The following is a 25,606-nucleotide window of genomic DNA, read 5'->3' on the forward strand; positions in this document are numbered from 1 at the left end:
TACGTCGTCAGTTCAATCGCGACGTGTCAGGAACGCATTCTCTGAATGGCCGAACTATAATTACTGGTTTAAGGGCTCGCTATGCCTTTGATTAGTTTTATCGTGAATACGGAACTTTTTGTTGGGTTTCCTATTGATGACGCAGGAGTTAGACTCGAACTAAAGGGATTAAGCTCAATGAATATTACACGCGTTGAAATCTGACACTTTACTCATGACTGGTAAGGTAAATAGATACCATTACCTATAGTTATTTAAGTATTCACCCTTCGGCGGACGACTTGTTTTCATAACAGAAATAATATTTCTGAAGTTATAATATATTGGATCACTCGCGTAATGATTGAACCGGAGACTGAACAAAATAAAGACAATTAAAGTTGGTTTGTGGGTAAATTATCTTAAACTTCTGTCAGACAGTACCAGACCGAGTAAGACTAGATTACAGGAGAACATCGTATTTATACCAGTCTATTATTAAGATCCACTTCAATATGAAGAAAGGACTTAGCAACAAAACAATGCACCGAGAAACTAAGATCAACCTTATTTGTGGAAGTTTAGGGTTTAAAATGCAATGGAATGCTATTTGTAAAGATAATTGTAACAATGCAGGTTATTGTAGACACAAAGATTAATTTGGTTATAGGCTGATTGAGTTCTTGAGTTCCTACTTTGGCAGGTTGTATGTGTAGGTAGGTGCTAAATTAAATGAGTGAGCGGGTGTTTATTAGAATAAAAATGAAAATAGGATTCTAATCTGATTTTGTAAGTATCCATTGCTTGGCGTAAAAAGAAAATAGATTTAATGAAGCCCTTCAGTATAAATAAGAATTCGTTTACTCACCACTTTCGCTTGAAATAAAAGAACACTTTATCTTCATGAATGTCAGATTATTAAAATAGAGGGCAGTTGTGTGTATACTTTGAATATTTTTTATTTCCAGGTGCAATGAAAAAACAAAAGACGATACTATTTTTCTATCCATTTATTGAAAAACAAAAACAGACTAATCTACATACTTACATTACTATAACAGTGTGCATTGACAGGTAATATTAGCAAATGTGATATGGTAACTAACTAGGTACGCCTTTACCTCGAAACACTCAAACGTTATTGAAATCATCCTATTGTGTGGCGTTTCAGTATTTCGGCGTTGTAATTTTGAAGACTGCACATACAACATAATGCAATGAATTTATGAAAGTGTTATAGTTAGCGGCACGGATATTGAGCTCTCGGCGGAAGAGTGGGGATCGCTTTGCCGACTGTACACATAAGGCAATAAACCAATAAATCGCTTCTGCGCAGGTGAAGGTCAGGGCTCAATATCCGTGCCGATAACTATAGCCTAGTTTATATTTATAGTGCTAGAAAAACGTGTGCAATTTTATATAGGTAAGATATTTGTGACAATATTCATAACATGAAAAATGTTTATATCATTCACATTTCACACTAATAAAAGGTTTTGTGATGCAAGATGTTTAAGAGTATTTTACATGAAGATGCTTAAAATAATTAAAACATTAGATTGTTTCTACCCATCTACAATGTCTTTGGGTGTTAATTAACAAGCATTTAATTAAATAACTTAAAAGGAACTACTTAGGTGTGGACACAGCCTGGTTCTACAACCAACCTTATATACTAGAACATAAAGTTCAAAATGGCAGACAAATTGTTTATATATATATATATATTTTCGTGGTTAACCGGATTATATCTATACATAATAAGCATTATTAAATATACACAGCAATATTTGAACAGTTCTTATAATTTAAATTACTTAAAAAAACTGAAACTATAACGGCAGATTTTGTATTAAAATGGCATATTAATTTTATTTGGATTAATCAATTTTAAGTTGTACATCTATATTCTACGGTGTAAGGAATTTTGAAGTAATCCCTTGTACAGAAAATTTCATCCCAATAATAAATAAACCCAAATAAATTACTTGAACAAATCTCGATTAAAGGAACCTACGACATTGCAAAAATAAAAATTGTAACTAATTTCTACTTTTAACACACAGTATTTTTAATAACAAATAAATCAATCCCAACTTATATCTAATACTTAATATTGATTAATTCTATTCCTAATAAATCGATTATTTTTTATTAATCGATAGATTTCAAAAATTACTTATTACAATACACACCAAAATTTTAACCTTTTTTGCAAACAGCTTCCAACCATAATTTTGTAAATAAATGCGATTGACAAACAGAATTTTCAACTAAATTATTTTCATTGAATTGAAAATATGGAAACAAACAACTGCATTCGTACAATTTTAGAGAGAAAACTTACTCTAGAATTTATTACATACCTACTACCTACATAATCTTGTTTCAGTCCTCACTTTATCGTAATTTTCCATTTTACTCCAAATCCCGAACACAGAGTAACGTTATTCCAAGTTTAGCCTTTATAATGTAAAGACATCTTATTCCCAGTGTAACTTTAATCCGCGTTCCTTAAAAAGGCCAAAAGATGCCGATTGTGTTAGTGAGTATAATGCATCTCAATTATTCAGTAACAAGCTGTATTATCAAAAGCCTTTCTAGCAAACACCCAAGTGAGGACTAACCTTAAAACTATTATAATTAATTTCAATCATAGTTCTACCTTATTAAGTCCTTATTTTGTATTAATTACTGCAGCATATTTCGGCCCAAGTGGTATAGGAACGCGAACATTAGTCACAAGTCCGCGTTCCTTAGAAAATAACCTAAAAGTGCTCTGCATTTTAAACTTAAGCTATAAAAAAGTTTACAGCTAATTTATATCGTAATGTGTTATTTTCCCAACATATTAAATAACTTTCACTGAACTATTTCAGACCTTATACTTTCATTACAAAAACATACTACGAGGACATAGAAAAGTCCCATTTACATTATTTGTCAAACTTGATTATTACTAGGTGTTCCCTGCTGTTAGAAGCCTGTCCTTTCTCGGCCTCTAGCTAGACTATCTGCGTATCAAGTTGTAGTGATTAACACGTTGGTAAAATAACATCCTAAATATGATTACATTTAAGCATTGATTACACTATTTTTTTTAAGCACGCTCAGGCTGTTTCATTATGTGTACTGACTTTAATTCAAGTACACCTTAAAATTACAATAAAACACTAGTGTTAGAAAAGGGAGTGAATTACCTACTTACTAAACAGGAAAGTGTTTTTTTTTTTGGAACCAATAGTTTTGAGCTCATTGTAGCAGTGTCAATCAAAACTATTTTTTTAGTAAAGGATTATTCAAACGGTGTGAATGATGCCTTGTTTTTAGAACGTCCAATACTTATCATAAAACCATGGTGAAGTAGAGTGCACCCATACATTTTTAGGTATCTAAACTAACTTAAAATAATGATCTCTTCATTAATTAGTGTATAACCATGGGTCACTCCTTATCCCACAACGCGAAAATATTATTCATAACATTTTGAAAAAAAAAACACTTAAAAGCTTCGTGCCTTGCACGTTACACACATTTAAATCTAAGCACAATTATTTTATAAAAAATACCTTACCTACTTATTTGTGATACACCATATTCTACTGTTTTAATAGTCATTTGGGAAGTTAAATACGATTTTATACTATTGTTACAATAATTTTGCATGTTCAAGTTTTATAATAACATGTAAGTTGAAAAAAAAAAAACAAAAAACGGGCAGTTATTATATCAATAAAATAATAAGAAAATCGAACATATTGGCAAGTAAAATAGATTAAAATAATTCAATTTCGAGGTAGATTAGTTCAAAATAAATATACCGGCTTCAACAGGCTTTCAACAGGCTTCTAAATTACCTACGAGAAAGCATTTTTACATGAAATCAATATTACCTTACATTTTGGAGCAGTAATTCTATTTTCTCAATACCTATAGTCATTATAATAATAAAATAATTAATTTTAACTTACGTCTTAGCTACTAGCTTGCAGTCCAGCAGTATTCGGTAGCCAGTTTTACAATTCCCTTATTTACTTACACACTTATTTATAATACGACAAAACGAGAGCTATATACAGCATAATATTCATAAAGTATTAAGGTCAAGTTCACCCGTTCTCTTAAAACAACGGTTTACTATGGACTCTCAAGTTCATAATTCGATTTGAAGAGTTCTTTTAATAAAAACAGACGTTTAAGTTACCAGTGAACTTGACCCAAAAAAGTGATTCTTACCAGGCTGTCACAGCAATAGTCATTATATTCCAGGATTTCAGTACAATCCCAGCCGTTGTATCAATTTAACAAAAAATATACAACCATTTTATGTACAGTCACACATAGATTTTATGTTTTACCAAAGAGGTCATGTATTACCATCACACAAAATTCAAACCTCTTTACTGACCCACACAAACAAAAAAAAAAGAAAAAGAACAAAAAAGCCAACTATTACAAACCAGTAACAAACATTTGAATTAAGAAGCCAGTTTAATCTCAGGCGACTTTGTTGGAGTTGACTGTGTTGTCCTATTCAACATATAGTGTGACACGTTCTCGTAAGTTAAGAACGTGATCATTGTAGCTGGCAACACTCGCGCTATGCTCGGCTTGAGGCCTTTGTAGAAGCCACGCCAACCTTCGTGCCTGGAAATTGGAAAAATAATTGTAAAAATTGTGTATGTATAGATGTTTTATTTGACGAAAGCGGGTGAGTCACACTTGTGTGCGTAAATTGTCTTTGTACATGTAAGGTCATAGAAAAACAATGTGTACATGTACTTTTACATACAAGTACGGCTCAACCGCTTTCGTGAAATAAAATATCTACACATTATGTTTCATTCATTTTGGATACTTACCCTTGCGTTTTGAGATATATTTTTGTCACAATTTTTTGAGTGTGTAAATGGCAATTTGATAAACTTTTAATATCTGACTGAATTGCTTTAGTTTTCTAATTTTGCTATAGCAAATCTCTAAGTATTTAGCTAGCTAACTTTTATTGAAAATCTATTTCAATTTATAAATCTAAGTTTACGTATATGATTATTTGTCGAAAATTAAGGTTTTGGAGGTAGTACCAATGTATTTTATTCATTTGAATTGCATTTACGTAATTGATTTGTTAATAAAGAGAATTTTTGAACCTGACTAGAACTTCTAAAAACGAAAATGTACGAAATAACAAACTCAGTCAATTTGCTCTCATTTATTGATTAAACAAATTGAATAGGCGAATTGAAACAATTGAACTTCAGTGATTATATAAAAATATAATAATAAATTGATTATTTTATACGTCTTACAAATTGCTACGTGGCCAGCCACCGAACAAGACAATAATCATAACAGATCGGTCACAACGCTAAAGTTACGTAAACGATAGGAACTACTTCTAGATAATAAACACATTTTTTTTAATTATACATATAAAAAAATATAACTTAAAACTGGAACGTGGCAAATCTTAAGACACTATATAACGCGAAGATCTATTGATTTGACGCGATTATTTTTTACAACACTATTTATTATTTTTATGACCTAAGATTCACCATCGTTCAAGTTTTTAAGTAACAAATAAACATATACAAAAACCCTCAAAATATTTCCAAGTCAGGCAGTAAAGGACATCACAAAAAGTCTATTTTCAGAGGTCATATTTAAGTAGATATGTCATTTAACTAAATCTAGTGTAAAATGCATATAAATTGAAATATTAATAAATTATTTTACAAATAAATAAAAATAATATAATTACGTAGCAAAATTGTCACAGGTCTTGGTACAGTTAAGCACATAAAGCATTTGACGAAAGGCGTCAGTTTGTAAGATGGCGTACAAAAACATATTTAGGGCACGCCACTAATTTTGCCTACATGTTTAGCATTATATGCTTAAATAGTACTTGCAATAAAAACTCCTTCCTGTAGACTCATTTTTTAACTCCCGTCCATAGACAGAGACTAAATTCGAGCGATCTTTTAAAAGAGAGAAAGCAATAAACAACAGTATATTTTCCTTAGATCTGTCACTTCATCCGTTCTTGTGTGCTGTGACGTAGTGTTATCTAAATTATTAGAAAAATAAATATTGCCTTTTCTCTTTCACACGTTTCATTAAAGCTCGTTAGAGGCTAACGCCCAACTCCATCGACAAAAAGTTAGTTTTTTCTTTAAACAACTGTTTACTTCGAAAACTAAACGTAAAAATTCATACTAAACAGTTGTTTTAAGAAAACTGACGTTTATGTTGTCAGTGATCTTGGGCGTTCGTCTATTCTCTTAGTCTATGGACCCTACCCCGCGTTAATCCCGCCACTGACGACATCGAAGAAACTCATTTATAGACTACAAAAAGTTAAGTAGGCCTATCGCAACGAATCCTTAGCGTTGAAACCGTGCATTAAAACAACATCTAATGATTTCAGATTATTTCCTTAATCACATTTTATTTGGTGTATTTTTTCGATCCACACATGTCACTATAACTTCGTTTAAAAATATTTTCTGTCAACTGTAATAGTTACATCGTCTAACTGTTACGTAATAGATCGTCACTAAGTGAATATTGTATGAAATAAATAGAGTATTTAAAATTACAATGTCCCTACTTATGATAAAACAACGAACTACTGTTGTGCGTGATTGTACTACAGATTACTATGACGAAAAGGGGGATGATCAAATTCATTTTTTTGGCATTTTTTCTTATATTGGAGATGAAATATGTTTGACTTACAACAAAGGCGGGTTACATTTAATATTTAGATTTAAGACAGATTAGATTCAGACTTGCATAAGATAATTTTTGTGAGAAAAGTATTTTTTACTAACTTTTTTTATATTTTTTTATAATTTATTCATTTACGGGCAAGCTGAAACGAAACTATCTTACATATAAAGAACCTAACGTCGTCTCACCACACATGTAACGTTATTTCAAAAAGAAAATCTTGTCTTTTACTTTTAAAATGTAAATACTTCGGGAAGCGCGACAGTTTAAGTACATACCCTATTATCACAAAAAATTGATAAATTAAAACTAAATTGTGCTACGCCTGGCAATACTTCTTGTCGAGTATTGCCAGATTTAAAATTAAGTCAGTCACTATCTGATGGGAAAGAGTACGACTACTATTTACAAGAGATTACTACTACTGTTAGAAAAATAAATAAATAAAAACAAAAACACAACATATGTCGTGAGACAGATTTTACATTTTATTCAAAAACATTAATTATAAGTACAGTCAGTAACACAATCACATGCAACATCAATTCGGAATTGGTCAACAAATATTTTTTTCTCATCTCCATTGGATAAAACGTTAAGTTTGTGTTACGGACTGTAAAACAAGTCAAATTTTTAATAATAAATTCTATACATAGGTTTACAATTTCTCAGAACATTACCACAGTCATCATATTATTTTGAAATACATATCAATCACTATTAAAAATACGAAATTCGCTTTGAACCCGTGCCAACTACTGTCCCTTTAGCGGCAACTATGCCAAATCTGTTAAAGTCATAACTATTAATAGTAAAACTTCTACTAGAATGCGGGGAAACTAGGAAATCCATTTCGAACTGTCAAAGTCACGTCAATGTTAGTTATGATACAATACAAACAAAAAAATGCATAAGTATACAAATATAGACTATTCTAAACAATAAATTATCCCGCTTATAAACTAAACGCTTACCTTAAACACTCCATATTCAAACGAGAGAGAGAGAAAGAAAAAAAAACTAAACAGAAAAAAAAAACAGCTGTAAACTGCGAACTGTCAGAACTGTCAAACAAATGTCAAAATTAAAACAAAAGAACAAATAGTTGTGTACGCGATTTCCCATCAGATGACATAGATAACTCAATCATTATTAGTGAATTTCTCCCAAATGAGCATAACTAGGCATATGTTAGGCGTTACATGTAGTAGGTAGGGCGTTAGGCCTTTGTAAAAGCCTCTGATTCGTTCGTACCTCCAAGTCTCGTTGATGCAGTGCCAGGCTCCGTCGTAGCTGCGGTGCTGGTCCTGCAGGCGAGCTCGCACCACCTGGTAGGGGTACGTGGCGCCTGCAGCGATCAGCTTCGAGATCGCCGCGAAGGTTAGGTACTCTACTGATGTCTGAAATTCAAATATAGAGAAAATATGTACTACGGGTCTAGGGCTTTTAGTTACAGTAGCTAACTCATAAAATCTTGGGGAAGGAAACACGTAGTAAATAAATCCAATATAATTTTTCTAGACCAGTTTTATTTGTTAATTTAATGACCAATATATAGCAGCACCATTGTCCCTGTATACAGAACACTTACAATGAATACAATATTTACTTATGTAATTGTTATGAACTGCATTCAAATAATCATGACTGCTGGGTGGGTCACATGGTTCAAAGGAAGGATGTCTATACAGTGCACAATTCAGATGTTTATCCTGTCAAAAATCTGGATTATACATACCAAACCCAGTTTTAGCCAGAAAATATAAGGGATAATTTGTTGCCTATTGTGTGGTTAACAATATGATGACATAATATGTTGTTGTCAGTACCGTATGTCTCAGATCACCATCTTATTAAATTATTTATTACAAATAACTGTTCTAAACATGGATTGTCAGATAAGGTCTATACCTGGTTTTATGTGGCTATTAGTATGTATTTGAGGTATGCTTTAAAAATTAAATCAACAAATTCTGACATATATGCTTGCAAACAACGAGAAACAAGGAAGACAAGAAATAAGCCTAATGGAGCATACGATTAGTAGCTATAATAACTCTATAGTATAACACTCTATTGTCGGTTAAATGAGGACAATATCATGGCAATACGTTGGCAATGACCTTGATGATTGACCGTGGCTTAGCGGATTATTTTCCTTTGCCAACGATTTTGTTTAATGGCAACCCTGTGTTAATATCTATAATTATTAAGTTCATACTTATTATGAATTATGGTAAGTGGCATTGATTGAAAGAAAATTTAATAGTTATTAGAAAGGAAGTGGTTTCACTAATATTATTATTACCTCTTTGCACTGGCAGTAGCCTGGTTTAGCGAAATGGTTAACATTTACCCAGATTGTGAATTTAATATATTTCCAGGGAGTAACTCGACTGCTTACATCTATAGGTAACAACATTGGTAACAAATATCTAAAATCCTATTTCTTGTTGTTTTTACCTTAATATTAAATCCAGTCAAGCAACATGTGATTTTTAAGCAATATGTGAGTCATACGATTTTCTAGGTACTTTGGCGAAGAGACAAAAAAATATAATATACTGATGGCACAAAACTTAGGTAGCATTTTCCTCAAGTATCAATCTGTGTTAGATCACAAATATTTAAAGGCAGCATTAATATTAGTCACAATTTACCTTTATTTTACCATTATTTATGAATGATATAAGCAAATGTTGTAATATAAATTATTGTAAGTAAAAGGAGTCGGAATTGACCATTCTCCAATTGTTTAACTGTCAAAACTTAGATACTTCTATGCCTGGCCTAAAATAAATCTGTATTAGTTTGCTATTCTTTGAAATATGGTAGAGGTAGGGCCAAAGCTTGGCGGCCTTTGCCCAGCAGTGGACAATTTGAGGCTGACAAAGAGCAAAGGTATTTTGAACAGTAGGTTAAATTACCAGTCTCTATGTATATTGTTAATGCTTGTATGTTTTACTTACCAATTTGATATCAATCGGCAGGTTCCTGTACTGGTTGTACCTGTTCTTCATCTCCTCGTACGTCATGAACTGCAGCGCGCCGTGCGACACCCCGAACATGCCGGGGACGAAACCCTGGAACGTAACAATGGGATACATTAGCACTAATATTATAGATATAAACTTCTTTGTAGATACACATTTATTTATTTATTTAAAGCACCGTGTACAAAAAAATGTAGATACATTGGCCGGACTTGATACCATAAGGCATTCTGTACCAGTCCACCATCGGGTTAAAGGGAGATGATTGGATCAAAAAGTCAATATTTCACAAAAAGAAGCTTGAATGTCAACGTACATAGTGAAAATTATTATTGTTTTTGTTACAGTAACTATCAGGTTAATTAATTTATTATTCATTCTGTAATTTAGGGTGAGGCTGCATCCTATAATTGTAAATGTGAACGAAAGCGAATTTTATTACCATTTTTAAATCAACTGAAAATGTTGGACTAGTTTCTTGTAAACCGGTTTCAGTTCTATTTTAACATTTGTCACTTTACCAGTAAAAATGGTATGGTTTGACCGACTACGAATTTGATCTTACATAGGATGCCAAGGTCACATCAATCATTAGTCATGTGAATAATAACTGCTGTTTAAAAAAAAACCGTCAATATTGTATTGCATTCGTGTACGTGTGTACGTCACACGAAATTGATGGAAATTAGTTTGTTCCGGCTTTGTACAGAATCATACTAGGTATTAAACAGAAGTACCTACTGTGGGTTTTCAGAAATGTTGACATGAAAAGTTACAAACGTTTTTCTGAAAAACCATGTAACTCTGAGTTTTTTTTTAATAAAAAAACCCGTCTGTCTGAGAAATTTGAACTTATGAATTGAAAAGGCAGAAATAAGTTGAACAATTGCAATCGGGGGACTGTTGAATGGCACATTAGCTTATCTAGCTAGGAGGTTAAGGTTTCATTCATTATTCAAAGAGAACATAAGCACAGATTATAAAACAATTACTACGTAATAATTCAGTCAATAGACGACTAAGGACGGCGATACACGGACCGCTTGAAGCAATCAGGGGCGACAGCTCCAAGCTGTCGACTGCACAGTGAACTGCAGACTTGCTTCTATGGACGCACATACACGAACCGCTCGAGCAGTTGCAATTAATTCGGGCTGCTGCTCCTGACTGACTCAAGTCGTCCGTGTATTGCCTGCCTAAAATGTTCTAGTGTGTTTTAGCAAAATAACAATATTGTTGCATCAAAATCCCTGCGATTATAATATTCACGTCAATATTTGTGGTTACTTTTAGCCCGTTATCTGTGCCATCACAGTACATAACAGATAAGCGATGAGATTTATTACGAGTCCAGATTAAGGACTTAGGTATTACATGTTAAGTAAATATTTGATTTAGGTATTGTCGGTATTTGGTACTAAATTTACTGCGCCCATGTTTTGCATGACTAACTTTTTGCTGTGTAAACCGATATGGTAAAAAATGCCACAGAACAAACTCAAATTCAAAAGAAAATCGTTCGAAAAACAAAAGACAACCCCCAAAAACACCCACCCTTCACTACTCCCTAAATGTTCACACAGTTTTAATAAGTATATTTTAGCTAGGAACGTTCGTTACTTTGGTTCGTTCCACAATTTGTTCGTTACACAATCATTATTAAACCAACCAAATTGCAGTCAACTTAAATGCAACAACAAATACCTTATTATACTTATTTCATCAATCAAGCCTACACACCGATTCAGGCGAATAAAATACATGTAATCCGTTTGGTCATTGCGAGTGCGCTATAATACGCTATAATGCGTTGCAATTACCAAACCAAACACTAAAATACCGATAATCGAAGCTTATAACTGCCATTTTAAATGACAGGCTTTACTCAAACACTTGAAAAGATATCCAGTATAGTCACAACTTAGCTACAGACAACAATGACCAATTAGGCCGTTGAACAGGCTTTGGAAACCAGTCACCTAGTGTTAAAACTGAAGGTCAACGCATTCTAATTCTGGCCCACCCTACGCCTAACTTTGGTATGACGAAATTTGTCACGAAATTTCAGCATTCGTATATTTAGGCTGGGCTAATAAAAAAGGTTATATAGCAAACTTTTTACTGCCTTTTAGGCCCAAGTTAACCGACAAAATAAACGTCAGATTTTCTTAAGTCAACTGTTTTACTACGGAATCTCGTTCAATTGTCAAAGTTAACAGTTGTTTTAAGGGTACTGACGATAAAGTTGACGGCGAACTTGGGCCTAATTGTTATTAATATGGAAGTAAAGTTCCCACGACATATCAGTACTATCTGGAGATATCTCCAATTCGTACATTTTCGCATGTTCTTATACGTATTTGTGGGTACTAGGTACACTAAATACTTGAATTTATGGACGCTACATTCGCAAGTACTAGAACGCAGTTTCTAAACAAATATCTCGTGTACAAATATTTACTACCATTGGAAATTCCAAGAATTGTAGTTACGTATTGCAAAGATACAGTCTCTTTTAGCAATATTCACGAAATTATCTTGATAGTATGAAGAACAATAATTTCTACTAACCATCATCATCCTCTTGCCCTTATCCACTACAAAACAATTATGGGATAAAAAACAACATATTTATTAAATAAACATTGCATGAGCGAAATCTGTAGTAAAAGGAAATATTTGCTTATCCATCTTGGTGCACAATCTTAACAGATTTATAAAATCGTATCTGGATGGATTCCGGCAACGTCGTTGACACCTTCCGGAATGTTCTTGTATGTTTATTTTCATACGGAAATAAAACTAATGATTAAAGTGGTCTCACTTTAAATAATAACATGTTGGAAAATGGAGATGGACCATGTTAATCGCGGTTTGATAACAAAATATAATGTGACACAGTAAAGAATTTAAAACAACAATGACTTGCTTAAAATATTGTAAACACTCCCTCAAATCTTGCTGTAGGTATTGACAATTCTATATTAATTTGTCAATCACATGTGATTGATTATGGATAGCCAAAATTTTGTAAATCCAAGCTAGCTCCATTCGGTATTCCTATTTTAATTTCTAAAAATACTGAGATAATAAGGCTATATATAACTGATTTGAGTCTAATAATATGCAAATGTATCTGTTGCAAAGACAGCTAGAATTTCATCACTATTCACTTTAACATTTTGCCGAAGGTTACTTCCAAACTACAATACTATAAAATCGAAATCCACAAAGAGCTTTAAAACCACCATTTACTCGTGTATTAACAGCTTAATTTACTGCCAATCAATTTTCAATCTTTCTCCAATAGAAATAAAACTCATTTCAGTGTCTTCACTAGTTAAAAGCTGAATGTATCGCAATCCAAATTCCATATCTATGAACTATGAACCGGTGTGAATATCAGCTGACCGGTTTGAACTGGTTTACTGGTTCAAGCACTTGGTGTTCAGAACAGACCCAATTATAGTGTTATCTACTTCAATTCTACAGTGACTGTGTTTAATGCATAAGTTTCATCTTCAAACGTTACGCATCTTATTCTATAAGTAACTCTATGATAATTTGGTTTGAATTTTAAGAAATTTAAAGATGTGTTTAGGAATTTCAGGAACTTGGGAAATTTTTGGGGCCAAGAAAAATGTTGCCTATCTGAGGACAATTCGTAATAAAATGTCAACCACATGGAAAAGGGGTTACTTTCAAAAACTATCGATTAATACGGAACGATCCAGGAAAACGTAAAAAATAATATTTGTATATTGTGGTCAAAGGGACTTTACTATTATCAAAAAGGGTATGTAACCACAAGGCATTGTGTTGAAACATATTATGCATTTGGTATTAATTATTTTATAATAGCTATTTAAATACTGAAGTTATAAAAGCTTTAGTCACTAATCATCAAATCTCGGATTAGTCTGACATAACTTAATGTTTGTCATTAGATATATTAATAAAAAAATTCCCAAAAATATACTTATATTAATGGCCGTAATTAGAACATAAAAACCTCATTAGAGACCACGCCTAAGAAGAGCGATTATTCCTATGACTTAAGACAACCTTTTTCCATGAACCTACCATTGCGTGTTCACAAAATCGCTCTATCATTCCCTATTAATAATTCCTTCATTCATAATTACACCATATATCAAACGTATATACATATTCCCTTCTATCATTAAACATGATATGACCTTGTCACCAGCTTTCCGTTTGTTCAACTGGGCCCTTTTGGCCTTGTAAGACGATACCAAGGTCATGTATTGACCCAAAAGTGATGTAACATGCGTGCCTTTTCTAAATGTGTCTTAGGAAATTGACAGGTGTTATTACTATTTTTTTGGTTATTTGTCAAGATTCGTCTTTATTTCAATTATTTAAGATAAGCGTCCACAGGCACGCATCGTAAGTATCGGACGCATCGCACGTAACGGATTTACCTGAATTCATACAACGGCGTCCATTGATCCGCATCGTATGGACGACTCAGAGTCAGATACATAGCTATGCTATAATGCGATACGTCCGATACGTGCGATGCGGGCCTGTGGACGCTTACCTTTAGGCCCGGTTTCACTGGTTACCGATAAACTGTCAGTTATCTAATAGTTAAGACTATCTGCCAAATAAAAAAATATTTTCGATATTGCTAACTTCAACCTGCAAAATCAAGTTATATTTATCTGTCAGATATGTCCCTGACAGGCTATCAGAGACTTTGTCGGTAACCGGTGAAACTGGCCCACTGGATCGTTATTTCGATGGAACTGTATAGTGTGTTCTTGCTCAAGTTTAATTAAATAATTTTCCCGACATTTTCAATACACTTTTTCCTTCAAGGACAACACCAAGGCGATACCCATTATTAACAAACTTACTGAAACACTTAGCCTTAGTACTGTACCTACTAATCAATAAATGGGCTGAGCCACCTCGACCAATCTACTAATCTGCTGATGGATGACGTCATACTAAGGTCCTTGAACCATTATGGCGTTAGATATTTTTTCCCACTTCTTTCAGCTAATATAAGTTATATGAGTAATGGAAACTTTTGACCACCTATGTATATTTTTTTGTTTTATTTTGCTTGAGAGGTAAGTAGACCGGGGAAAAGATGGATTGATTGCCTGAAAGAGGATATGAATAAGAAGGAAATGTGACGGCTGACAGAGAGGAATGGAAGCGGAAATCATACTCCGCCGACACAGGGCTGGATGAAGAAGACTTCAAATGAACAAATGTATCTAATAAAAAAAAATGTAAAACCTGAATTTTGGTAAGTTTAAAATATGATTAACTTAATAATAGAGTATATGTTAAAGCAGTAAAAAGATGATACAGAAATATGGCATCTAAAAATTGCATACTAAAATAAAATTATGTATTTAAATGGATCTGTAAGTATGCATGGTTATGTGCGATAGCTCTGAAACTACCCACTGACCTCATTCCAGAAATTATTTGAGTGATAAAACACTATTTAAGGATTTCATATTACGTTACATAAAAGTACCTAAATATAACTCTTTCAAAGTAGGTGTTAATCTGCGAAATAAACACTTACGGTTAATCTTGTTGATCATATTATCAAGTGTGAACAAATAGTCATCATAACAACGTGAGTAATAATAGTTTGTTGTTTTTACGTCATTTGTTACGAAATATAGTCTGCTAGTGGTTTTCCCACAGTTTCTTAAGCATCCCGTGGCAACTACTGCCCGTACCCCGATGAAATACAGCCTGTTACTCGGGGATACGATTAAATACTTTCGGAGCCTAATAAATTAATAAACAAAAACATGTTTGTTCATTATTATATTACTACAGATGACTAGTTTTATTTAAACTATGGCCACTACGGAAAAATCCATTTCAGTAACGTAAACAACGAACAAAATAAAGATGAATGGTATTCTAGAACACGTTTATTAGGACAAAAGGTTTATTGAAATCGTTCAATAGTAATAATGGCAGTACAAAGTAGCCAATTTAGAAGCATAGCTAATGTAAGAAATTCGTTCAGTTCTAGAAACTACTAGATACTATTCGTCAGAAATAAAACCAAAAGTAAATAAAAATGAAGTTAAAAAATAAATAGTTACTCTATTCTTTTTGGGACGAAGTTTTTTTATTGTTTTGTCAACCTTGGAAAAAGATTATGGAGGACGTTCAATGTTCCTCGCTTTTTATTTTCTCAATATATTTGAGGTAGGTATATCTTATAAATCCTTATGTTTATCTTGCAACCAAAAAATAAATATATATTTTTAAATACTATCTACAGAAAGGCTTTCAATCAGTGGCTATCTTAAGAATTTCTTCCGATTAGACACCAATCGATCATCCCCCGATTATTTTTCTCAATGTCGCGAAAAAAGTGAAATAACAAAATCAACATTTCTGAATACATTATAGGTCCAATTTTTCAATCGCCAAATAACTTTCAACTGAAGAATATTTTTAACGTTTTGACCGAAAATACGTCAAACCGTTTATATTTATTCTACAAACCGTTTATAAGTGAACTGTTGATTGAAGCATCGTCCCTTACTTATTATTATTTAGACACATAATGTGTCTGTGTTCGGGCCATGATAATAAACAGGAAAACAGTCTAGATTGTAACGGAAAATATCTAGATTAAACTAATATTCGCAGCTGTTACAATCTGCACGTGATATTATGTAGTTCAGGCACCTAGAATCTTATCGGGCATATTGTGGTCAACCTATTTTCTGCATACATCGGCATGCTGTAAATGTTCTATTTAATAATACAACATTATGTAAACTGGATAAATACTTTGAACTTCTTTTAAATCTCTACTAAAATTATTTGTATGGGTATCTCTCGAGCCTTTCCCAACTATGTTGGGGTCGGCTACCAGTCTAACTGGATGCAGCTGAGCACCAGTGATTTACAAGGAGCGACTGCCTATCTGACCTAAGCAACACAGTTACCCGGGCAACCCAATAATGGGTTAGTTTGGTTAAGCACGCTAAACTCAGTCTCGGGAACTATTGGTCGAATTTGAGAAATTAATTCAGTATTCGATATCCCATATTTTGAAAAAGACTATAGACTTTTAATCTGGATGAGCGAAAGTGGACACGGCGGCCACAGCGGGATCATTTGATGATTTTCACCATCGTTAAAAAGAAAAGGGTATGATTTAAGCTGTCACCAATTTAATTCATTTTGTGTTTCTTAAATAATAGGGTTTGCCCTCAAAATAGTAGATTTGTCACCAAATGTAGTCACCAAACAATATAAAATCATTTCCACAATAAATTACCGAAAATCATGGAGATATGGGGTCAAGTACCAAATAAATGATTTTGTATGTATTATAATAGGTTTGTCCTAATAGTATTTAAGCAAACTAATTTAAAGAGATCACCAATAAATCATATATTATATCACTAGAAAATTTCATGAAGGTCTAAAAATGTAGGGTGGTCGTCATCATCATTTCAACCAAAAGAGTCTACTACTTAACTGGCCATGTGCCTCCCCCCAAGGGCTTTAGTTTCCACAGGTAGTATAAATATATTTAAATTAAATTTCTAGCTGAATAGTAAATAAAACAATTAATCAAAGTCAAAATAATCAATATTTATTGTTAAAAATCTCACTGCCCGCGCCCCGCATCGTATGATCGTACCTACAACCAACCTACAACCCATTCGTTGAGGCCCGAAAGCGCGCCAATTTGTCTCCCTTCCCTTCCTCTTCCCTTTGAACATATTTTTATTAAAATTATAAACTGATGTATTAAATTGGTAACGAATACATTATTTTAATAACTGAACGAAATAAAATGTAACTACTGTATTGGTGACAAAATAACAAATAAAAAGGAGTCGCAGTCAGGGATCGATTAATCGATTTATTTGGTGACAGATCTACCATTTTGAGCACCAAGCTATTATTTAAGTAATAAAACTATTATTATAAGAACGAAGTTTATATTCATGTAATGCACTACAATTTTATTGGTAATCCATCTCATATTTTACACATTATATTAACAATAATTTGCTAATTCATACCTGGGAACACTCTTTGTTTATCTGAGAACGAAAATATTTCGTGGCGATAGATCTATTTATTAGGTGATACAACTTGATGACAAATATAAATTTTGGTGACAAAAAATATAGTTCCCAAAAGAAAAAAGGTGGACTCGGCCATAAGCTTGTTATGTACGAAGCCAATTTGTACATCAACTAGACAGTCAATAAAACGTATCTCATATAGTAATAAGTTTACTTAGATACGGTTAATATATTCGCTATATTTTTATCAACCACTCCACACTAACTTTTGTGTTTCAAATTAGTTGTGACGTCACCTCAAGTACTATCATATGATTTTTGGATACAACATGAATAATCATCATTGAGATTACATGTTAGAATGTATCATACTTTTAGGTTTATTATTTTGGTACAGTCAACTTCAGGTCAGTGGGAACATTTTTACAGGAAAATCGTACTTATTACTATTGAGTTGAGGTGCATGACAGTTACCACTGATGTGCAGTCTACCGTACTAGTCGTCACCTACACTTTCAAACGCGTTCTTTCTTCAAGAAATGAATCCTGGTTAATCCAAAACGTCTTTAAAATATGAACACCCACTGAGTATGAAAGGTAAGCAACTGTGAAGACGAACAACAACCCTTGACGAGAAGTCATTAGGTAACTGATTTGTAATTCATCTATCATTACAAAGAACCACGAGGCATAACATTGCAGTATGCAAAACACATCATCCTACTTAATAAATATGTACTGATGTACATTATTATTATTACAAACATGTACATACTAAGACTAGTAAGTATTCATTTAATAGAAGAATAATTATGCTACTTTTACAACAATGTTAATTGTTAAAAGCATTGAATAATGCCGATACCCTTCTTCTCGTGGGAACTACTTCGCACACCTGGATAAAAACTAGAGATCTAATATGGAAATATTTTTTAAATAAGACAAGGTCTCGAGATAAGCGCTTTCAAACAATCAAACTATTCAGCTTTATAATCTGTATTAAGAAAAGATTGAGTTTCTTTGTTTCATATTACTAATGGAATATTTCTTGCACATACGACACATGCGGGCGAGCAAATCGAATCAGTTTTCTTGAATCGATTATATAATATCGATAAGTTGAGCGTATCATCTAATCGATAATACAATCTTGTAACAATATTGATGTCTAGAATTATTTTTAGATGGTTTTGTTAACTATTCGATAAAGAGGCTGACATCAACATTGACAAAGAAAGAAACATATCATTGGCCCATTAAATACACGCTATATAACCACAAAAAAGGTGTAATAATGTCTTGTTCTGCAAAAAATGGACTTAACAGCCTTTGTACCACATTCCGTGCAAATAATACGATATACACAGATATACCTGTAGTACCTGAAAAATTTTCTGAATATATTTACAAGTAAAGAAAACTTACCCTATACAGTCCCCTGATGCCTTCGGTCCTATAGATCTTCATGAGGCCGTCGATCATGCCTTTGTACCGCTTATTATCAGCCAGATGCTCTTCACTATACTGCAGACACAAGCGGGTCTTCACCACCCATATGGGGTTTGTCATGACGAGAGACAGGACACCAGCTTCGGCTGCAGCCAGCATATGCAGGCCTGGCCCGAGAGGCGTCCGCGCGTTCCCGCCTTGGATCCATGTTTTTATTGCGTTATAACTGCGAAGAAAATAGACTGTTTAGTGATCGTGGATTTTACTGCGCATTTGTAATGGATTAATCACGTGTTGTATTCAATTTAACTGAGCTGTAATATTTATAAGATTAGTTGTTAATCCGGTAACACCGGTACGCGAAAATTGTCTTGCTTTACATGCGATCCTAAACATAAATTAAATAATGTTATATTGTTTAATAAAGGCTTTATTATTGTTATTAAAATAATACGGGTAATGCTAAAGATAACACGCTTCTTTGTCAAAGAAGTATCTTGCAAAAGCCATTAAAATAATGTGTAAGGAATGTGTCAAATTAACCCATTCGATGCTGACACGTATGTTTGTTTTGGCAGTTTTCTCCGAGTGGCACGTGATTTAATGTTTACGTACAATAATAAAACACAATGAATGAGGAAAATGGGAAATTCCATCAGCATATAAAAAGCTAAGATTTATCAAAATTAATACCATAAGCAACAGGTTATATCTGAAAAGATTGGATTAAAGTGACAAAAGGTTGAGAAATGGGTAATAGAAGTTTATTGAAACTTGGACATATGCCAACGTAGACCAAATTGTAATGGAATAATAGTAAATTCCTGTTTCCAATTTCTAATTTCTAGACTAAAATTAATTTTAACAACGGATTAAGAATTCTTCAGATATACCAATGAATTTCCTTTTGTCCTAAGTATTGTTTAATTGCAATTTTGATTGAACTGAGAACAGTGTCAAAGATTTTCAATATCATAAAGATAAAGAGTCTACTGAAATATGTAACCAACCAGGAAAAAGTTATTCGAAGAAACACCATATGACTAAAAATCAATAGATCGTTCTGAAACCGGAGACATTACCGGTAACAGCGGAACAATTGATTCGAGAAACAAACGTGATGCTGAAGTCACGTTTAAGCGCACTCCGTTTGCGTTACGTCATACAATTTTCACCTTAACTGTTGGGAAATTCTTAAGTATTTATTTTACAAGTGAAATAAATGTTTTTACTATTAACAAGACATGGTAAAAAATAATTAGTGGGTAATAACGATGGATGGATTTCGTGAAAGACGATTTAGCTGGAAAGAATTTTACTTGTGAGATGGCGGCAGATAGAAGAGTATGAAAGGAGAAAGCCTGCTGCGCCGACTCCAAATTAAATTGGGATAAGGCCAGGAGGATAATGAGTAAGTGTAGTATTTTTCAGGACTTTCTTTAATGTATGAAATGGAGATAGCTAGGGACAGTTGGATTATAATATGATGGATGTCGAACACATTCGATCCATATTATCATTTCAATCTGCATGACTTCTTACTTTCTTTTTATCGAACATCTGACATCGTCATAATGTAACGTGGCTATCAAATACATACATAATATAACATTGTGTATCCTCATATTCTTATCACGAAAACATTGCAAAAATATGGTAATGTTCACACCATGTGATGCCAATTTTTCAATGAAACACACAAAGCAATTACATAATAGAACATAGAGATTATTTCTTTATCAATGTTGCTAATTACACGATTAGCCAAAGCGAAAATCGTGACCAAATGTAATGTCATACACACGATATGTTTAAAACAATGAGATATAGAAATCAATTAAGTTTCTTTCTATCTTTTCCTGAATTAACAAGCTGCTTAGCCAGTAACTTTATTATTTTTGTCGAAACGAATGGTCGTCCAAATCACAAAAATGGATTTTGAAAACAAAGCTCTTTCTTTGTACTTTTAATCCCACGCATTTTTGACAATATGAAAACTGAATTATTAACGTTTAAAGAGTCGACATTTCTTCAAGTTACGTTAACATTTTCTTTTCAATTATTTGCGGAAAATTACTCAACAGAGTTTTGGTTTCTTATTCAAATTGAACATTTAAGAGTATCGTACAATCCACGGGATTTATATTTGTTTTGTGTTTATTATTATTGTTACCACCTCTAGTCTTAATGTGGAACAGATTGCAGACAGAAAGTCGTCACTACTTTTACTAAGCGAACTTCGTACCTGCCCATATAGTTGGAAATCTTGCCAATTCCAAGCACGACGACAGCGCATGATTCATGCCAAACGGTCAAATGTATGAATTTCTAAATCATAGACCGAGAATTCTATGTTGACATAACAGGCTCAAAGATTTACCAAAAACGTCATAAGTGCCCTTTATTTTCTCTCTCTTGCTTCATTAAGTGTGGGAATTTTAAATATACATTGACGTAGTTTGGTACACAATGTAATAAAAGCTGACACGTGTGAGTTAAGGCGTTTCAATTTTTCTCGTAATGCATCATAAAGCACTTCGCCATATTGGTTTAGTGCCCGATGACGTCACACACGTGATAGGGTTGGACAAACTTTATCGATATTGATTAGCTATTTCAGTCGTTCATATCGTCTGTTCTCACGAAGGTTGTATGTGTTATAACATCGATTTTTAGATGACCTTATATAGGGTTAAATAGCTTTTAGGAATATGGCTATTTTAAGCTGTACAGTTAGGGAATAAACTACTCAAATATCGAGACTTTTTTCTGTCGAGCGAGACTGATCGGGTTTTCAATCGGCTGCCAAGAACTTAGTCATAGGAACTGAGAATAACCGTACGTGCTTTCCATTCCCATTGTAATTTTTTTTCTTTACTTACAAGTGTAAGTTAGGGATCGTAGAAATCATCGCCTTATGCTTAGATTACATCACTCAAATAACTAATGACACGGGATTGGAAATGTGCCCGGAAGCCGATGATAGTTTCGCCCCCATAACTTGAAACACGTAATACAATGCTGGTAAAACAATTGGCTTATTTGACCAAATGTTCGCACAATTATAACCAACACAAAATGTATCTTATCTCCATCGATTTAAGGTTGAATTTGCAATGTTAATATCACGAATATGCTGAATTCAACTGAATATTGGCTTTAGAAGGTGGGTGTACAATAAGTATGAAATAGATAACTGATATCATACTTTAAAGGCCATCTGTGCACATTCGTGAAGTAAAGAGGCCAGATATCAGCCAATAGGAGCATGACTTCCAAACTTTTTATAGACGGAAATACAGAATACTTTGATCTTATTGGTGTTTTTTTTTCTAGTCTATGCTCTGGTTGAGTGATCAGATTGCTTTACTTTATCTGTCAAGGATTTATAAAGGTTTGTTGTTATGTCAGATTTGTACAAAGATAAGTAATTCATAGATAGGGGAGACATTTATGCTGGCCTTTTCCGCTTTACAAAAAACTGCTATGAAAAACTTTTAGTAAGCTCCTGTTACTCTGTTGTTATAAACATGGTGTAAACATCGTTTACAATGTTATTTAGGGATTATAAAAATGTTGTATCTTTAATTTTGACTTTGTCAATGAACTTTTAAACAATATTATTTACCTTCATTTACATACAATTGGCTTACACCAGCTGTATATAAAAAATAAAAATACAAATAAAATACTCACAATAAAAAGTAGAAGCCCCAAGCGGAGCCCGACCCCCATACGTTCGGTGTGACTCCCCTGTATAGTCCTTTGACTCCCTCCTTCTTAACAATAGTGACAAATGCACTGCTGAGCCCATCATACCTAGGAACTGTTGCGGTCCTGCCGTCGTTAACTGAAATACCATACTTCAATTAGAATTTATGTACAGATCGGATTAAAATTATACTAAATACGCTATGAATATGGATTTTTGTGATACATGATTTTTCTTTTGTTTTCCTGACTATGGCAGAGATTTCAATTATTTTTTGTTTATATGTTATTGATGTATGCTTCATAGAGATTATAAATAGAACAAATAGTGCCTTATACTAGCACATGTAATGGCTAGAGTTGTGAAAGTGCCCAGAACTTTGCTTGCATACAAATTAGATTAGGTTGGTACATTATATAAAAAGGTGCAGCATTAGTTGTCACTCTGAATGCAACGTGCACTTCTGGTTATTTAAAATGTTGATATTTTTTATAGACAATTGATTAAATGGTCTGTTCAAATCTCTTGCAATTAATGGTAAAAACAAAAGACCCTTTGTTTGTTATTTAGCATAATGTAGGCATTTCAGAACATCTTATTTGCATTTATAATAATATGTAATTTACAATGCAATAAGTATTTACATTTCTATGTTTTTTTTTTACATTAAATAAGAAATTCATATGTATAATTTAATTACAGCGGAAAGTTTTCACACCCACACAAAAAACATCTTGGCAGTAATTTTTCTCAAGTATTCAATCTTATTAGAAATATCTTTAGGAAGTAAGCAAGAGCCTTGCATTGTTCCTGTATTACTTTATACTGTTACAACCTTCATGATTAGTTTCTTATTTTTAAAATTAGAATGGAGAAATAACTTCTCTATGGCTATCAACAAGTCAGCACTTCAATGAGTTACTCAAAATAGTGAAGGGAACAAAGATCGGGCAAATGGCACATAAAACATGAGGCAACAGATTCACAACAAGCCTGTTGCAGCCCATCTGATATTGCATCACCGAGGAAGTTATCTGCACAATGTAAACAAAGCAGTCTTGTCGTCACTTTCACTATTTATGAAGTTCAAGGTTGGTTCGAAACTTACTGAGGGCTCATTAACATATACTAATTAATTCATTGATTATCTTTAACTAAACACGTACCACATTTAACGAGCGCTGTTTCGTCAGAAAACCAGACAAATGATAATGTTTAACCTTATAAAATCACGAGACCTCACATGGTAATTACGTGAAAGAAATATCCGCACTACTCACCAGCAAATCTAATTTTAATTAAATCCAACGGGTGCAGTATGAGTGTGGAGGTCACGCCACCTGATATACCAGCTACCAGGTGCTCGTACTTGATGTGGGAAAACAATGCCTTAGAAGACGACGAATTAGGGTTCTTCATTGTAGACATGGTGAATTTACTAAATCACAGATAAAACTTTTGATAGCATCTTGCGGGGACCCTGTTGACACCTATGTTTACCGGCACACACTTTCCCAGAAATCTTTAACGAAACTAAATTTAATGCAATCTTCACTAAACATCGTTGCTCTCGTAATAATCCCACGAATTACGTGCGATAAAAAATGAACGATTTCCAGAGTAATAGAACATGCCGTTCCTTTCTCCGGAACGAAAGAGACTTTTAAATTTTTATAATAACTATTATTTTACTGCAGCCATGAAAGTAAGACGGAATATGACATTGACGTGATTTTCTTGTCATGTGCTATTTGCTTTAATTACATATTAACGCAAAAAGTTTTTATTGTATTTAACCCCTCTGCTCGACAAGATTTTGACATATGACTTTACCGTTGATTCGGCGGGATATTTTGAATCGCGACATGGAAGTCAAAAATTTGTACTAACTTTCAACACATGAATTCTAAGTCCGTAATGACTGATCAGAAGTATTTTAACTATAACTTTAGAGCTCACTTATTTGACAACAACGTGCAAAGGTCAAATGGGGTTAGTTAATTCAGAAAAAGATAATAATTACGGTGTTTTTAAGTCTATCGAAAAGTTAGGCATTTCAAATTTGGTGAAAACTTACCAATAAGTAATCGCATCACTTTCTCAAACACAACACAAACGTCATATTTATAACATTTTCAATCCGTTGCAATACATTTCGTGCACTTATTTATGTTCAATAACTAAAAAATCAGCACATAAAATACACAATAAAAATGAACAATTTACAAGATCAGTCAAGTCACAGACAAGTAGAGTTTGGAATGGAGTATTTTTTTTTTTCAATCAGCGGTGTGCATTCGATACCTAAATCGGAAATTTATTATAAATAATCGAATACCAATTTTATATATACCTATTTTTTAATAGCAACTTATTTCAATTTTATTTATTAATTTTAAATTATAGGTTCAATTTGTTTTTGTTGTTAAGAAAAAAGATATTTAAGTTTTTAGCATTAAATTTTTATATGTATTATTTATTTTGGTGTTGCGTCATTCGTAATAATTTTTAACTTTAATTGAATTTTTATTACCTATTACGGAATTTTAATTTATTCTTATATTATTTCTCAACAATTCTAACATTTTTGTTTCGGCGGAGGGTATGCGGGTGTTCTGAAATATAATGCAATTTGTAACTACCAAAGGTATGTACTTATTTGATGATGA

General features: G+C 33.0%; 1 protein-coding gene across 1 annotated transcript; it reads right to left on the reverse strand.

Annotated features, from left to right (window-relative positions):
* Positions 1-974: 974 nt before the first annotated feature.
* LOC124631295 (mitochondrial folate transporter/carrier) lies at positions 975-24,565 on the reverse strand. Its single transcript, XM_047165656.1, has 6 exons — positions 24,218-24,565; positions 22,922-23,075; positions 19,202-19,451; positions 9,687-9,800; positions 7,972-8,117; positions 975-4,626 (listed from the first exon to the last, which is right to left on the reverse strand). The coding sequence occupies exons 1-6, from the start codon at positions 24,363-24,365 to the stop codon at positions 4,458-4,460; spliced, it is 981 nt and encodes a 326-aa protein (XP_047021612.1). The 5' UTR covers positions 24,366-24,565; the 3' UTR covers positions 975-4,457.
* Positions 24,566-25,606: the final 1,041 nt, after the last annotated feature.

The sequence above is a fragment of the Helicoverpa zea genome, chromosome 1, assembly GCF_022581195.2.
Source record: "Helicoverpa zea isolate HzStark_Cry1AcR chromosome 1, ilHelZeax1.1, whole genome shotgun sequence".
Taxonomy (NCBI): domain Eukaryota; kingdom Metazoa; phylum Arthropoda; class Insecta; order Lepidoptera; family Noctuidae; genus Helicoverpa; species Helicoverpa zea.

Excerpts from the sequence above, each read along its gene's own strand:
- LOC124631295 (XM_047165656.1), bottom strand. The coding sequence starts at position 24,365 with ATGTCTACAATGAAGAACCCTAATTCGTCGTCTTCTAAGGCATTGTTT. Across the intron at positions 23,076-24,217 it reads AATTAAAATTAGATTTGCTG|TTAACGACGGCAGGACCGCA; the intron begins GTGAGTAGTGCG and ends ATGGTATTTCAG. Across the intron at positions 19,452-22,921 it reads TGGGGCTTCTACTTTTTATT|TTATAACGCAATAAAAACAT; the intron begins GTGAGTATTTTA and ends TTTTCTTCGCAG.